The 17,528-nt window shown below is 32.0% G+C and overlaps 1 protein-coding gene across 1 annotated transcript; it reads left to right on the forward strand.

Annotated features, from left to right (window-relative positions):
• Window positions 1-3,078: 3,078 nt before the first annotated feature.
• LOC133037110 (secreted RxLR effector protein 161-like) lies at window positions 3,079-3,513 on the forward strand. The gene has a single exon (XM_061113934.1). The coding sequence runs from the start codon at window positions 3,079-3,081 to the stop codon at window positions 3,511-3,513; it is 435 nt and encodes a 144-aa protein (XP_060969917.1).
• The last annotated feature ends 14,015 nt before the right edge of the window (window positions 3,514-17,528 follow it).

Here is a 17,528-nt window from a genome sequence, read left to right on the forward strand (position 1 = left end):
GTGCAACAAGGGCAAAAGAAGCATGGGACACGCTGTAGGAGGAGTTCTAAGGAACAGTTAATGTACGCACAGTTAGACTACAAAAGCTTAGAAGAGATTTTGAGAATCTTAAAATGAAGGATAATGAGACTGCAAAAGATTACTATTCTAGAATTAAAGAAATAGTAAATCAAATGGGAGCCTATGGAGATATAATTTTTGACAAGAATATAGTACAAAAGATTCTAATTTCTTGTACAGAAAAATATGATTCAATAGTTTCTGTGATAGAGGAAACTAAAGATTTAGAAACTCTGTCACCAACTGAACTAATAGGCTCTCTTGAAGCATATGAAAGTAGACGAGAAAGGCATAAAGATTGTGAAGCTGAAAATGCCTTTCAGTCTAAAATCAATCCGTGGTCTCAAAAACCAAAAGTTGATGGGAAAAAGACACAATAAAAAGAAAATAACGACAAGTATCCTCCATGTAGCATTTGTAAAAAAGTCACTTGAAGAAATATTGTTGGTTTAAAGGGAAACCACTGTGCCAAAATTGTAAAAAAAATTTGCTCACACTGAAAAAATTTGTCGTTTAAAGAAATCCCAACAAGCTAATTTTTCCAAAGAGAAAAATGATGAAAGTACTCTCTTCTATGTCAGCCAAGCTGCAACAGAAGAAGGAAAAGATACTTGGTATCTTGACAGTGGTTACAGTAACCACATGACGAAAAATGAAGGCATCTTTTGTAGTCTTGATAGATCCAGGACTAAAGTTAAAATCGGTAATGGTGACTTCATGGAAGAAGTCGGCGAAGGCACCATTGCCATGGACACTAGAAAAGGCAAGAGATACACCAATGATGTACTCTTGGTACCCAACATTGATCAAAACCTACTTAGCGTAGGTCAAATGATTAAAAAATGGTACTCTTTGCATTTTGAAGGAAATTCTTGCACTATCTATGATAAGCAAGATAAATCTTTTCAAATTGCAAAAGTAAAAATGAAAGAAAATAAAGGCTTTCCTATACAATGGAGATACGCAAGTAGTGTGGCAATGCAAGCACAAACAGATGAGTCATGGTTATGGCATAGAAGGCTCGATCACTTTACCTTCCACGGGCTAAAGATCCTCAAGTAGAAGAATATGATGCGAGACCTCCCAACAATTAAGGTGATCAACACAGTTTGGGAAGGATGCATGCTCGGGAAATAACATCGACAACCTTTCCCATCTGGCAAAGCTTGGAGAGCCAAAAAGCCACTGGAGCTAGTCCTTTCTGACGTCTGCAGGGCAATGCACACTTCATCAAATGACCAAAATAGGTACTTCATTATCTTCAATGATGACTTTACTAGAATGACATGTGTTTATTTTATGCAACAAAAGCTGCAAGTCTTTGATATTTTTAAAAAATTCAAATCCCGTGTTAAAAAACAAAGCGGTTACTACATCAAGATAGTTAGAAGTGATAGAGGCAAATAATACACTTCTAATGAATTCAACAAGTTTTGTGAAGATGAAGGGATGGAGCACCAACTCACTGTTGGATACACAGCAGAACAAAATGGCGTATCTAAAAGGAAAGACAAGACTGTTATGGAGGCAGTAGGAGCCATGCTACTAGAGAAAGGTCTCCCATAATGATTTTGGGTAGAGGCAGTAAGCACTGCAGTCTACTTGCTGAACTGATGTCCAACCAAAGCCGTGCAGAGTAAGACGCCGATCGAAGCTTGGAGCGGACGTGAGCCATCAACAAATCATCTCAAAGTCTTCAGTTGCATATGCTACAGTCACATTCCAAAAGAGATAAGAGGAAAGCTTGATGAAAAGACTGAGAAAAGAATCTTCTTAGGCTATAGTACTCAATCAAAAGGTTATCGAGTTTATAGCTTAGAAACAAACAAGCTAATAATCAGCTGAGACGTAAAATTTGACGAAGATGCTGAATACAATTGGGAGACATAAGAAGTTGAAAGAAAGATAGTTGATATTCCTCTACCACCAAGACAAAAAACTGATCAAAATGAAGTTCTTACTCAACCAACCACATAAGAACCAGTTCAAGCTATTGAGTTCTTGCCAGACTCACCAGTATGGCGAACAAGACCAGTATCAAAAATCTATTAGACATGCAACTTAGTACTTATGGAGCCAGAATGTTTTGAAGCAGCTCAACAACAAGAAGTATGGAGGAAAGCTATGAATGAAGAGATAAAGATGATTGTGAAGAATGAGACTTGGGAGCTTGTAGATCGTCCACAAGACAAAGATACTACAGGAGTCAAGTGGGTCTATAAGACAAAGCTAAACGCAGATGGCTTTATCCAAAAGCACAAAGCAAGGTTAGTTGCGAAAGGATACTCACAACAATACGGAGTCGACTACAACAAAATATTTTCTCCAGTTGCACGCCTTAACTCTATTAGGGCTTTAATAGCTCTAGCTGCCTAGAAGAAATAAAAGATTTTTCAACTCGATGTGAAGTCAGTATTCCTTAATGGTTATCTTAAAGAAGAAATTTATGTGGAGCAACCTCAAGGGTTCGTGGCACAAGGACAAGAAGATAAAGTTTTTAGATTGAAAAGGGCTTTATATAGCCTAAAGCAAGCTCTGCGAGCCTGGTATAGCAGAATTGATAGCTACTTTACCGACCAAGGATTCAGGAGAAGCAAAAGTGAGCCAACATTGTACATCAAGACACAAGGTATGAATGATACAGTAATTATCTCTTTATACATTGATAATCTCATCTACACATGCAATAATGAGAAGATGATAAAGAAGTTTAAAGAAGACGTGATGAAGAGTTTCGAGATGACTGACTTGGGCATAATGCACTACTTTCTCGGGATCGAAATAACTCAAAAGGAATATGGGATCTTCATCTCACAAAAGAAGTATACGGAGACACTATTGAAGAAATTAAAAATGGAAGGATGCAAAACTGTATCAACTCCACTAAACAATAATAAAGCTCTCAAGAAAGAAGATGGCTCACCAAAAGTTGATGAATCAAAATTTTGAAGTCTAAATTGGCAGCCTACTATATCTAACTACTACAAGACCAAACATAATGTACAAGTCAAGTTCACTATGGAGCAGCTAATGCATGATCCAAGTCAAGTTCACTATGGAGTAGCTAAGCGAATCCTCAGATACTCGCAAGGAATAAAATTCTACAGAATATGGTACAAAGTTATAAGTAACTCAAAACTTGTTGGCTACATAGATAGTGACTGGATAGGATCCATAGACGACATGAAAAGCACGTCAGGATATGCCTTCACACTTGGATCAGGAATATTTTATTGGGCATCAAAGAAGCAAGCAACTGTTGCACAATCATCAGCAGAAGCAAAGTACATTGCAGCAGCAATGACTACAAGCCAAGCTATATGGCTCAAAAGAATACTTGAAGACATGAGAGAATTACAAGAAGAAGCTACAAAGATCTATTACGATAGCAAATCAGCTATAGCAATGGCACAAAATCCAGTATTTCACAGTAGAACTAAGCATGCATATTAGCATCAAGTACCATTTCATCAGAGAAGCAGAAGCAAACAAAGAAATTGAGCTCAAGCACTGCAAGGCTGAAGAGCAGGTAGCAGACATATTCACAAATGCGCTACCAAGAGGCAAGTTTGAGCTACTGTGAGACACAATTGGAGTTACCGAAATGTGTACCAAGGAGGAGTGATGATAAGTGCTACACAATTCTACACTTTTCTTATTTAGAAAATTCTAATATTAACTACACAAAGCTAAATTTTTTTAGAGAAAACTATAATTACCTAGAAACTATATTTGTAAGCTAAGAAACTTAAAAAATTCTAGAATTTCTTAGAAAGTTAAATTGTAATTCAAAATAAGAATCTAGAAAGTTGTAGTATCAATCTTAGCTCCCTATAAATACTAAGCTTGGATTGAGGAGCTAGTGTAACAACCAACACCCAAAGGCTAGCCAAAAGTTCTAAACTATCAATAAGAGCTTACTACTTTACATACAATTTTCTCTTTCAAGCCAAACTAATTTCATATACTAAATCAACAACTACTCATAAACATCACTACTTCACTACTTCACTACATTACCACAACAAACCATTAACCACATATCCACCTGTTTAGTACCAATACAAATTTATTCTCAAACTATCATTTATATATATATATATTATTTTTGGATAATTATAATGTATATATTTATATGCATATCTGCCCAAGTAGCATTATTATGATAAGAAATATTTGATTGGGATGATTCTTTTTTCTCCTAGAGAGTACTTGAGACCATGCAAAAAGCCTATAAATCATATGATTGTTTCATTATGATATGATGAGTAGATTTGTTCAATCCCATTATAATATTGAGTAGTACATATTATGAATGACAGTTTCTCCTTCCACTTTCAAAAAATTCATGCATAAATATATTTATTTATTTGGAAACAAAAACACCTTGAGAAGATAATGGTGGCCTTCAGCTGTATTCGCTTTTTAACACTTGAGTCAAAAAAAGACTATTTCAAAGCCCATATAGGTACAAAAAATCACACATAAAAAGAATGAAAACAACATACATAATTTAGAAAGAGAGGAAGCTAGAGGTTGGTGATAGCCCACCACGTAGACCAATTCCTTCTTTCCTTGTTGAAAAGTTTGTGTACTTCCTTTTTCACATGAACTTTATTTACTTGTGCACAAAATTAATATTCATTTATATTATAAATGTGATGACTATTAGAGTTGAAACTTGAAAAGAATCCAAAGACAAATCTAAACAGAATGAAAATCGACCACCAATTTGTTTAATTTATTCCCCTTCTTTTGATTTTTATCCTTTTCACATCAACTCAAGTCAGCCTCTATAGCAATTAATTTTCTTTTAATTAATATTGCACTAAACTTTTAATATATATATATATATACGACTATAGTATATACATAGATTTATTTATCTTTTGGGGCCTAATAATATGAACTTAGATAGCAAAAACCATAATTAACTAATATAGATTCAAATTATTAAGTTCATATTATTGAAGGATTAAAAATATATATAATAGAAAGAAAACAAGAGGGCAAGGTCAAATTGTGACGCATTGACATGACAGTGGGCTTGTTTGTGACTGCTTCAATATAAAGTCTTTGAATATTATATATAAATACTTATATTTTCTTCTAGTTTTAATGAAAGTGGCATGTGCCTCACTATAATTGGTGACATCTTCACAAAATTCACCTATTGTTGTTTTAATCGAAACCCATCCGCTAATAAATTAGATTAAATTTTTATTTAAGAAAATTGATCAATTATTGTTGCTTTAATTTCAAGGTAATTCATCTCCAAATGGTGATTTGGTCATCTACCTTACCCAATAATGCCTTGTTGTGGATTCCACGTGATTCTTTCAAATAATACTTGCCAAATCCATCGCCTTCCCTTCTAGACTTTTTCTTTAATTAATTTTTTTTAATTATTACTTAAAATACCAATTATTATATAGGATTAATTTCATAAATGTACAAAAACAACAAAAAAACAACAAAAATACGGTTTCACGGAATTTTAAATATTTTTACAATTTTTTTGATTTTATTTACATAAAATACGGTCTTTTTATGTTGAAATTTTGTTCATTTGCTGTTAATTTTTTGTTATATGTATGTTATTTTTTGTTGTTTTTTTGTTGTTATTTTCATGTTACTTTTATGTTGTTTTCTTGTTGATTTAATGTTGTTTTCTTGTTGATTTTATGTTGTTTTCGTGTAATTTTTTGGAAAATCGTAAAAATGTAAAAAAACATTCTTTGAATGTAAAAATGTAAATATTTTTAAAAAAATGGTGCATTATGCAATTATTCCTATTATATATTATAGGTTAATTATCTATATGTTTTTTTTATAAGTGTTAATTATATATGTTTGATACAATACATTTATTATAATTTTACCAAAAAAATATATATTTTTATTATAATGTAAATTCAAATTTTGATCCTAATATTGTTCCACATATATATCCACTAAATTACATCATTATAATTATATATTAAGTTGTTGTTATGTAATAATTTTTTTTTTAATTTTAGGCTTAATTAAGTGATATTAGGTGCAATACTTATATATTTAATTTTTTTTTTAATTTAATAATGTATTTTTTTTAATTTTTAAAATAGAGTTTGAGATTTTGATTTTTGAGAATTTTTTTTTAACTATTGCGGCTACATTAGTATGCCTTGAATGTAATTATATATATCTATTCTATATAAAGTGTGCCTATATAACTGAAATTCTTGGTTTATGAGAAATTCATGGGTGACTTTTTATTTTTATTTAATAAAATAATAAAATATTATTTATATATAATAAAATAATAATAAAATAAATCCTATTAATATTTGAACTGATATTTAGCATATTTCAACTCTATATATAATCACAACTATAACTCTAGAAATTAAAAATATATATATATACTAGCAAAAAGCTACGTGCAAGGCACGTATACTAAATTTTATGCTAATTTTTTTCTATGTTATTTGAAAGTTATACAATTAAAAATTAAAGAAAAAATGTTATTAGTTATTCGGTGAGATTATTATTATTATGTGTATAGGAAGAAATCACAAATTAATTAATCTTATAATCTTAACTTTAATCAAATAGGATTCTAGATATATGAACAATAAATAATCACGTAAAAATCAAAAATAATTATTTGAATAAATAATTCAATATCTATTCTATATAAAGTGTGCCTATATAACCGAATTCTTGGTTTATGAGAAATTCATGGGTGAATTTTTATTTATATTAAAAATAAAATAGTTTATTATTAAAAATAAAATAGTTTATGAGAAATTTATGGATTACTTCTTATTTATATATAATAAAATAAATCCCATTAAATAAAAAAAGAAAAATATCATTAAATAAAAACAAAAAAATGACTCAACATCAAATCTTCAATTACACACCATGTAAATTATTCAACATCAAATCTTGAACTACACGATACATGTAATTACTCAAATATCACATCTTTCAATTATAAAAAAAAAATGACTTTTTAAGAGGAAAAATATGATTGTGTAATAGAGCTAAAACAATATGTTCCCAGTGTGATGAAAAATTAAAGCAACAATTTTGTTAATATCAAAAAGTTTGTAAAATCCGAAAGAGTTTGGGCACAAAGAAATGATGTTTCTTTTTCTTACTATTTTTAGAATCAATATATGAACAGTAATTTGAATTAATCTTATAATCTTAACTTTTTAATTCAATCAATAATTATTTGTCACGTAATTATTAAGTCTTTTCCCTTTAATTTTCCTTTTGTTGATGATGCTAATTTATTCATATTTTGATTTCTACAATTTTTGTGTTCAAACCATTAAGGTAGTGTTCTACTAGGGAATCTAACGAGTTTCACCCCTTCGCTAATGACCTCTAAGAGTTCAAATTCCAATATTGTATAAATCTTCAATTTGTTCTATTTCTTATATTAACTGAAATTTTCTTACTTTCTTTTTTAATTTACAACTTTATTGTTTATATCTTATTAGGGACATTCATGAAAATTAGGGTTTCTTTGAAATATAGAATTAATGAGCATTACTTTTTGATCATAGTGTCTTTTCCATGGCTAAAAACCACAATAATCATTATCATTTGATATCAAATAAAATAAAATTATCATAATGTATACATTATGGTTATTTAGTGAGTAATTAGTGTGTTGAAATTGTCAAGCTGATATTTAGAATTGTTTCTTTGTCAAAATTAATATTAAGTATATTTATATGTTTATATAGGTTTATCTATTTTCTCTTAGATCAATCATGCTCATATAGCAAAAAAATCATACTCATATAGACATGTTATTTTCATTTTGTAATTTAGATCTTCTTAGTCATTATTTAGTTCACTTAAACATTTTCAGATTACGGTAACTGAAGTTTTGTTTCTTTTAGGTACTCCATTACAAAGATCTGTATTACATGTATTATTTATTTTTGACTTATTTTTGACTATGAGGAGGTGAATTTCTTTATTGGGAAACATATAGCGTGACAAATTATTGTTCATATATTGAATAATTATTTTTGATTAATGAGATTCATATATATAACTGTGTATATTGAATTCTTTATTCAAATAATTATTTTTTATTTTTACGTGATTATTTATTGTTCATATATCTAGAATCCTATTTGATTAAAGTTAAGATTATAAGATTAATTAATTTGTGATTTCTTCCTGCACACATAATAATAATCTCACCAAATAACTAATAATATTTTTTCTTTAATTTTTAATTGTATAACTTTCAAATAACATAAAAAAAAATTAGCATAAAATTTAGTATACGTGCCTCGCACGTAGTTTTTTGCTAGTATATATATATATACGTATTTTATATGTACAATAAAACTCAAGTGAGATATCGTGGTGATTCGTAGTGTGCCTTGAGCAGAATTGTCTTTTATTTTAATTCAAAGTTAAACCAATAAAATTAAAATTGTACAGTTAAAAATATCTACAATATTTTAAGTATTTTAAATTAAAATTAAAATTTTCATATTTAAAATATCTACATAATATTTATTTTTACATATATATAATAATATTATAAAAGTAATAAAAAAATATTCTGTTAATTAATAGCATGCATGCATATTCGGTTAAAGTTAACATAGAAAACCAACAAATATTGTTAAATTTAAAATTCTGTTACATAATCATATTTTATATAATATATATTTGTGTATACATATATTTATGTATATAATATAGCACTATCCAAAAATCTACCAAGCAACATTTTAATCATAGCTAATTAAGTTTTAATCACTAATACAAAAATTTACTGCGCTTAATAGTAATTTGACACTAATATTAGTTTTAGTCACAAACTCACAGCTAGTATTATGACTAAATGAAATTTAATTACAATAAAATGTAACTAACTCAACTAAGGTTTCAATAATAATAATATAGACTTAAGCTATGTTAGGAATTCGAATTTTTCATGGAGAAAAAAAGGTAAGGAAAAGTAAAAGTTATGCATTTAATTGGTTTTTATATAATTTGTGCAAATATAAATATATATATATATAAATTTTTTAAAAAAAAGTGATTTGGGAGAAATTAAAAAAATATATGGTAAAAACAGTATAAGGTAATTTATTAACCTAAGAAGTTAACTGATTACTACTCTGTTATCTTAGAATTTTTTTCCATATATTTTTGAAGTGTTTTTTTTTTCATACATAAAAGATTGATTTTTGTTTTGTTTTTTTTTTTAATTTTCTATTTTTTTTTCCAACATTTTCCTTACCTTTTTCCTTCTCCACTAAAATTTAATTGGCAAACATAGCCTTCATGATAGCATTTTAGTGATGATAATATTACCTTTTAAGCACAAATTCATGTTGTAACTAAAAACAAAATATTTTAAGTAGGTAATCTTATAATATACACCTCTAAAAAGGTTGTTAGGTATGTCTCATATATTTGTTTGAGTATTCAAAAGAGATTTTTTTATATATTTTTTTCTTCATGATTGTGTACATTGTAGCTCTTTAGGACTAGTTGTAAATATTCACAAAAATTCTAATAGTTTACAGTGTAAAAATAAAGTATAAATATTTTTGTAAAGTCCTTTTTTGGCAAGTTAGGTGACAAAATAATTTTTCCTTTTTATGGTAAGATTGCTATGCATTCATTTTCGAATTCTTACCTCTTTTATTCGGTTATTAGTTGCCATTTTCCTTGTTTGGAAAGTTACACTTTCAGCTGAACTTTCCTTTGTTGAAAACTTCTCAAAAGAGAAGGAATTCTCTTTTGGAAAGTTGTCTTTTTTAGGGAAACTTTGTTTATTGCCTTTTCCTTATTGATTTCGATTGTATCTTGATACAATCAGAATATCTAATCTGTTTTTGGCAGGAATCAAGCATTGAAAGAAGATCGGACCCGATTTTAGTAAGTTTCCCGTTTAAGGCGTATCCGCTTCGTCGGCATCCGAATCCGATGTAGCAGATCGTGTTTCTTTTGGAAAGTTTTTGTACGAATTTGCTAATTCGAACTTGTGGTTGCCTCTTTGGTTTCTATGATCTATAAATAGAGCCTAGAGAGCAACCATTCGAATTACCTCTTCCATTATTCATTTTTTTACATTTATCTTTTGAGAGAAGAGAGTGTTTCTTTGTTTTGTGAGAGCCTAGTTGTTCATCTAGGTTCTAGTTGTTCTATTTCTGTTCTTACTCTATCCTAGAGGTTGTGAAGAACTACTTAACTGAACAAGAGATTGGTCTTCGGGAGAAGACTTGATAAAGCCTTACTTCGGGAGGAAGTAAGCACTTGGTCTTCGGGAGAAGATTTGTTGAAGCCTTACTTCGGGAGGAAGTAAGCACTCACACTTCAAAGACGAAGGGAGTTCGGGCTTGAAGGTGTTTCAAGAAGTCAGATTCATAAAGTGGATTACAAAGGATTGCGGCAATACTTTAGAGGGAGTCTAAACTTGTTTAAGTCAATAGTCTTTGTAATTTTGATACTTTATTAATTGATTTCATTCTCTGGGCGTGGCCCCGTGGACTAGGAGTGTTCGGGAGAACACTGATACCACGTACAAATCTCTTGTGTCAAGTTATTTATTTTTCTGCAAATATTTTATATTCTGCCTGTTTAGTTTTACTGTAGTAGAATTACTTTCTGCTGCTGCAAACGCTTACAGTTTTTATATTTTCGTATATACAACTGACATTTGCAAAAACACGGTTTTTTAATTGGTATCAGAGCGAGACACTAAACTCTTAGTGTGGTCCTATAATGTTTTTGTTAGAATGTCATTTTTTGCAGAAGGAAGTTCTATTTCTAGACCACCGTTGCTTAATGACTCTAACTATCCTTATTGGAAAGTTAGAATGAGGGCCTTCATCAAATCTCAAGATGAGAAGGCGTGGAGAATGGTTCTATCAGGTTGGTCTCCTCCAGTTGAGACAGATTCTTCAGGTAATACTACTATAAAATCTGAACTGGAATGGTCTATTGAAGATGATAAACTATCTGCCTACAATAGCAAAGCCTTGCATGCTATCTTTAATGGTGTAGGTGAGGGTTACATTAAACTTATATCATCTTGTGTTTCTGCTAAGGAAGCTTGGGAGATTCTTCAAACTCAGTTTGAAGGAACTTCTGATGTGAAAAGATCTAGATTTATCATGCTTCAAACTAAATTTGATGAGCTTAGAATGTCTGATAATGAAACTTTAACTGAATTTTATGAAAAATTATCTGACATTGCTAATGAATATTTTGCTCTTGGAGAAAAGCTTGATGATTCAGTTCTTGTGAGAAAAATTTTTAGAGTTCTTCCAGAAAGGTTTGATACTAAACTTTTGGCAATGGAGGAAGCTAAAGATTTTAGCACTATGAAAGTGGAAGAACTGATGGGTTCCTTACGTACTTTTGAATTAAATCAACAGATTAAACAAAAGGACAAAAACCAAATCCATTGCTGATAAAGGTAAAAGTATTGCTTTGAAAGTTGCTGATAATGAAAATTCTGATAGTGAATGTGATGATGAGATTGCTTTATTAACTAAGAATTTTCAGAAATATATGAAAAAGATGGGAAATAAAAAGAATATTTCAAAAGGTTCAAAAGGTAATACTTTCATTAAACCATCTGTCTCTAACAAAAAGGGAATTCGGTGCGGTGGAATGTGAAGGTTTTGGGCATATTCAAGCTGAGTGTGCAAACACTTTGTAAAAGAATAAGAAAAGTTTCAATGTCACTTGGAGTGATGATGAAACCGAAAGTGATGAAGATATTGCTGAAAATGTTGCCCTAACCTCTGTTATGACTAATGTGTTGTGTGATTCACAGGTGAAAGCTAGATTGGTATGTCTGAATAATACCACCAAACAAGAGGAATCAGATTCAGATGAGTCTGAAATCTGTGAAGAATCTCTTGCTGAATCATACAAAGTCATGTATGAAAAATGGATTCAGGTTGCTTCTGAAAATAGAGAGTTGAATAAATTGAATAAAAAACTGTCTCATCAGATTGAAATGTGTAATTTGAAAATAAAAGAATATGAGACAAGTTTTTGTGATAAAGATGAAAAAAACTCTCTATTAAAGAAGGAACTTGAAAACTTTAAGAAAAATGTTCAAATGCTTAATCCTGGATCTTCTATTTTTGAAAAAGCTCAGAATGCAGGTCAGAGAGGTTTCGCAGGCCTTGGTTCTAATGGAATGGAAAGTTCTGGAGTCACGAAGTTTGTAAAATCTAGTGCTCCAACGAATCACCTTGAGGCTACAAACTCTGCCGTAACAGTTTCACAGCCTGTTGCAGCAAGAACAAAGATTCGATGCTGCAAAATCTCCAGGATTTTTGAAAAGGGTAAGATCTCAGGTAAAAAGATTTGTTCCCATTTGTCATTTCTGTGGTAGAAAAGGACATATCAGACCTAAATGTTTCACGTTAAACAATCTGTTTAAAATAAATTATTTTGATAATTTAAAAAAATCTCAAAAGAAACATAAAGGTTTGAAACAAATATGGGTGAAAAGGAAGTGTCTAGCTGGTTTTTCTGATAAAACTGCTGTATCTCAAATGTGGTATTTTGACAGTGGCTGCTCTAGACATATGACAGGTGACAAGGATTTTTTGACTAACATTCGGCCTATGCAATGTGGAGAAGTCACTTTTGGTAATGGCTTATCTGGAAAAGTTGTTGGTATGGGAACTCTAAATTTTGAAGGGTTACCTAGACTGAAAAATGTGATGTTAGTTGAAGGACTGAGGGCTAATTTACTTAGCATCAGTCAAATCTGTGATCAAGGGTTTACTGTTTCTTTTGATAGTGATCATTGTTATGTTCTGAATGATGACAATGAATGTATCTTGCAAGGATTTCGATCCAATGATAACTGTTACACTCTAACCCCTGTGTTTACTTGTCACTCAGCTATCAACAACACCACAGATCTGTGGCATGCCAAGCTTGGGCATATTAATTTTAAAAACCTGAAAAAATTGTCAAATGCAGGTATTGTTCGAGGTCTTCCCAAGCTTGGTAAGGAAAGTGAAGGTAAGTGTGAACCGTGTCAACTTGGGAAGCAATTAAAAATCACTCACAAGCCTGTGTCTGATATCAATACCTCAAAGGTATTGGAATTGCTTCACATGGATCTTATGGGTCCAATCCAAGTTGAAAGTTTGAATGGTAAACGATATATCTTTGTGTGTGTTGATGATTTCTCTCGTTTTACTTGGGTAGATTTCTTAAGAGAAAAATCTGACACTTTTGATGCCTTTAAAACTCTTTGTCTGAAATTAAGAGTTGAGAAAGGTTGTAATATTGGGAAAATTGTTCGAATTCGAAGTGATCATGGTAAGGAGTTTGAAAATTCTGTGTATGATGATTTTTGCAAGTCTACAGGTATAACTCATGAATTTTCAGCTCCCAAAACTCCTCAACAAAATGGAGTTGTTGAGAGGAAGAATTGAACATTGCAGGAAATGGCAAGAGTGATGTTAAATAGCAAGAAGTTGACAAAGCGCTTATGGGCTGAAGCTATTAACACAGCTTGCTACATAATAAACAGAGTGTTTATTCGTCCAGGTACCTCAAAAACGTCTTATGAAATCTGGAAAGGTAAGCGCCCCAATGTAAGTCATTTTCATGTTTTTGGATGTGTGTGTTATGTCTATAGAGATCGTGAGCATATTGGTAAATTTGATGCCAAAAGTGATGTTGGTGTGTTTATTGGATATTCCTTAAACAGTAGAGCTTATCGTGTTTATAACATGAGAACTCAAACTGTTTTGGAATCAGCTAATGTGGTTGTTGATGATTTTAGAGATTTTTCAGAGTTTTCCACAGAAGCCAAGATAGATAGTCTCGTGGATACTCCTCCAGATGTTGCAACAGCAGATCCTGATGCAGCAGAACCCATTGCTGATGCTGAAAATGACGAATCTGCTGCTGCAACTGAAACTGGAGAACCAGAACCGTCTATCTTGACTCATCCAAACATCATCACTGACTCTATTCAGAAAGAACCAAGCACCAGAGTCAAACTGAATCATCCAAAAGATCTCATCCTTGGAAATCCTGAAGAAAGCATGGTAACTCGCAGAAGGTATATTAATTTAATCAGCTTTCTTTGCTTTGTTTCTCAATATGAACCGAAAAATGTGAAGGAAGCCATGACCTTTGAGGAATGGCTCAATGCAATGCAAGAGGAACTCAACCAATTTGTTCGCAACAAGGTATGGATTTTGGTTCGAAGACCAAAAGGTATAAATGTTATTGGAACAAAGTGGTTGTTTAAAAATAAAAGTGATGAGTTCGGTACAATTGTGAGAAACAAGGCTCGTTTGGTGGCACAAGGGTACACACAGGTAGAAGGTATTGATTTTGATGAAACTTTTGCTCCTGTTGCAAGATTAGAATCAATTCGTTTACTTTTGTGTATTGCTTGTATTTTGAATATTAAATTGTTTCAAATGGATGTGAAATCTGCCTTCCTAAATGGTATTTTGAATGAGGAAGTTTATGTTGAGCAACCAAAAGGATTCGAAGATCCTCAATTTCCAGACCATGTATACAAACTTGAAAAAGCTTTATATGGTCTGAAACAAGCTCCTCGAGCTTGGTATGAAAGGTTGACTCAATTTTTACTTTCTAATGGCTATGACAGAGGTAGTGTGGATAAAACTCTGTTCATCAAGCATATAAAATCTGATTTTATCATTGCTCAAATTTATGTTGATGATATAGTTTTTGGTTCTACATCTAACCATGAAGTGCAGGTATTTGTTGATCAAATGAAAAGTGAATTTGAAATGAGCATGGTTGGTGAGCTTAATTTCTTTCTGGGTCTTCAAGTGAGACAAATGGAAGGAGGTACTTTTGTATCTCAAAGCAAGTATGCTAAGAACCTTGTCAAGAAATTTGGCCTTGAATCGGCTAAGCAGGTAAGTACTCCTATGAGCACCACACTGAAATTAACAAAAGATGAGAATGGAGTAAAGGAAGACACTACACTCTATCGTAGCATGATTGGAAGTCTTTTGTATTTAACTGCTAGTCGTCCTGATATCTGTTACAGTGTGGGAGTGTGTGCTAGATATCAAAGTAATCCTATGGAATCTCATGTATCAGCTGTGAAAAGGATTATTAGATATGTTAATAGCACTCCTGATTATGGAATTTGGTACTCGAAAGATACCATCCAAATCTTGCTTGTTTTAGTGATGCAGATTGGGCAGGAAATGCTGATGATCGAAAGAGCACAAGTGGAGGGTGTTTCTTTCTTGGGAATAATCTAGTATCTTGGCATAGCAAGAAAGAGAATTCCATCTCCTTATCCACTGCTGAAGCTGAGTACATCGCTGCTGGCAGTTGTTGTACTCAACTATTGTGGTTGAAACAAATGTTGATTGATTATGGGTTTGAATTGGGTGTTTTGACTATTTTTTGTGATAATACTAGTGCCATAAATATTTCCAAAAATCCTGTTCAACATTCTAGAACTAAGCACATTGACATAAGACACCACTTTATCAGGGAACTTGTTGAAAATAAATCATTGCAATTAGAATATGTTGATACTGAAAAACAATTAGCTGATATTTTCACAAATGCCCTAGATGCAAGTCGCTTTGACTCCCTCAGAAAGTCTTTGGGAGTTTGCATTGTTTAATTTTATTTGCTCATAATTCTTGTACAATAGTGTTATGTGATTCATCTCTAGCTCTTAATCTTCTATCATTGTATTTTGACAAATCATGTTTATGCTTTTGGAATATAATTAGTTAGGATCTCAGTCTGATCATACTTTGTGATGTTGTGTTAAAAGGTTCATGTTACTCTTTATTTGTGTCTAGGATTAAATAATGTTCTTATACAGAGTTGAGCAATTTTTGTTTCAGTCTTGTCAGGCCCCTTGCTGGAATAGAGCTACCCATACTGAGGTGTGAAAGCCATCTGATGAGTAAGCTGGAACATTGTAATTAGCAACTATGATGAGGATGCACTACCATAGAAAAGGGCTACCTTCAGTATGGTGTGAAAGCATCCAGTTGCAGGATCAAATTGAAAAAGGCGAAAATGAAAAATCTTGCCAAGGACAATGATCCTATTTTCACTGCACACACTTATGTCTGACAAGTGTGTTCAAATCTGTAAGTCTCCTCTATTAAAATTAAATTGATAATCCTGGTTCACAATTTTCAGTAACATGCATATCTTTTTCCTCAACATCAATTAAGTATGATTATTTCATGAGATACTAATTAGTTATTTTCCTTAAAAGCATAACATGTATTTTATTTTGTCAATTGTCAATGATATTTGATTTCTTTGCTTGATTCGAATCACATATATTTATTGTGCACATTGTAGTTTATTTTCGGTTTTAATTTATAAAAAAAAAAAAAAATTTTAAAAAAAAAAGAGGCGTGTGACTTGCTTCATGGGTTAAGAAAATCTTGTGCATAAATGGTAAGTATCAACATTCATTCTTCTTTGATTTATTTTGATATTTTTCCAAGTAAAGATTAATCTTTATATGGTAATGTGTCTTTATTCTTGAAAGATTGATTTATTTTTGGAAAAATTTGTTGGCATTTCTAGTTTCTTTTTTTTTTTTTAAAAAAAAAAAAAAAAAAAGGAGTTGAGAAGTGGGCGGTTTCCTTTTTTGGTTCATGGGCTGGCGGTTACCATTTGAATTTTCAAAATTGGTTTCCTTATTCTTGTTTTGATTCCAAGGTTATATAAACCAAATTTTGACACTTATTTCACCACCTACCCGAACCCTCATTTTTGTTTCCTTGTCTGTCACTATTCATCTTCTCCTTCAGTTCCAAAATGGTGAGAACCAAGAATCTAGGGCACTCTAAAAAGTTAGAAGAAACCGTTCCAACTCCTTCCAATGCACCCCCTGCTGCCTCAGTTCCTCCTCCTGCTGTTGCAAAGCCTGGAGATTCATCGCTTCCCCAGCGTGAATCTCAAGCCGAGAAGCCAAAACGTCCACCCAAGCAAGTTGCTCGCAAATCGGTAAGGCCCTATCGCACCTGGACTTCCTCATCTGAATCCTCTAAGGAATCTCATCCTCCATTGGCTGTTCCTCTTCCTGCTGCATCAATGGCTGGCACCACTCCAACAGGCCCTTCCACTCGAACTCGAGCACAGCAAGCCTCGGCTGAGAAAGAACTTCGAGCCTCTCAATCTCGAGAGAAGACTGTCCCTCCAGCCAAGAAGAAACTCAAGACTAATCCTCCCTCGGCTTCATCGAGTTCCAGTTCAGAAGAAGAGGATCCAATGGAAGTCTCTTCAGACAAATCAGTATCTCTGCATACTGAGAAGGACAGTGAGGACACAGAACTCGAGCCAGAGCTTCCTCGTTCAAAACCGCTTCGCAAAGAAAGGCCTGCTGCCGTCGCCAAAGGCAAGCAGCCCATGGAAGATCCTACATCTGGTAATATCCCTTCCTCTCTCTCTGGCTGTCCTACTTTTTA

Source organism: Cannabis sativa, chromosome 4 (genome assembly GCF_029168945.1).
Source record: "Cannabis sativa cultivar Pink pepper isolate KNU-18-1 chromosome 4, ASM2916894v1, whole genome shotgun sequence".
Taxonomy (NCBI): domain Eukaryota; kingdom Viridiplantae; phylum Streptophyta; class Magnoliopsida; order Rosales; family Cannabaceae; genus Cannabis; species Cannabis sativa.

Bases quoted from the DNA above. Each gene is read 5' to 3' on its own strand.
- LOC133037110 (XM_061113934.1), top strand. From the start codon at position 3,079: ATGGAGCAGCTAATGCATGATCCAAGTCAAGTTCACTATGGAGTAGCT.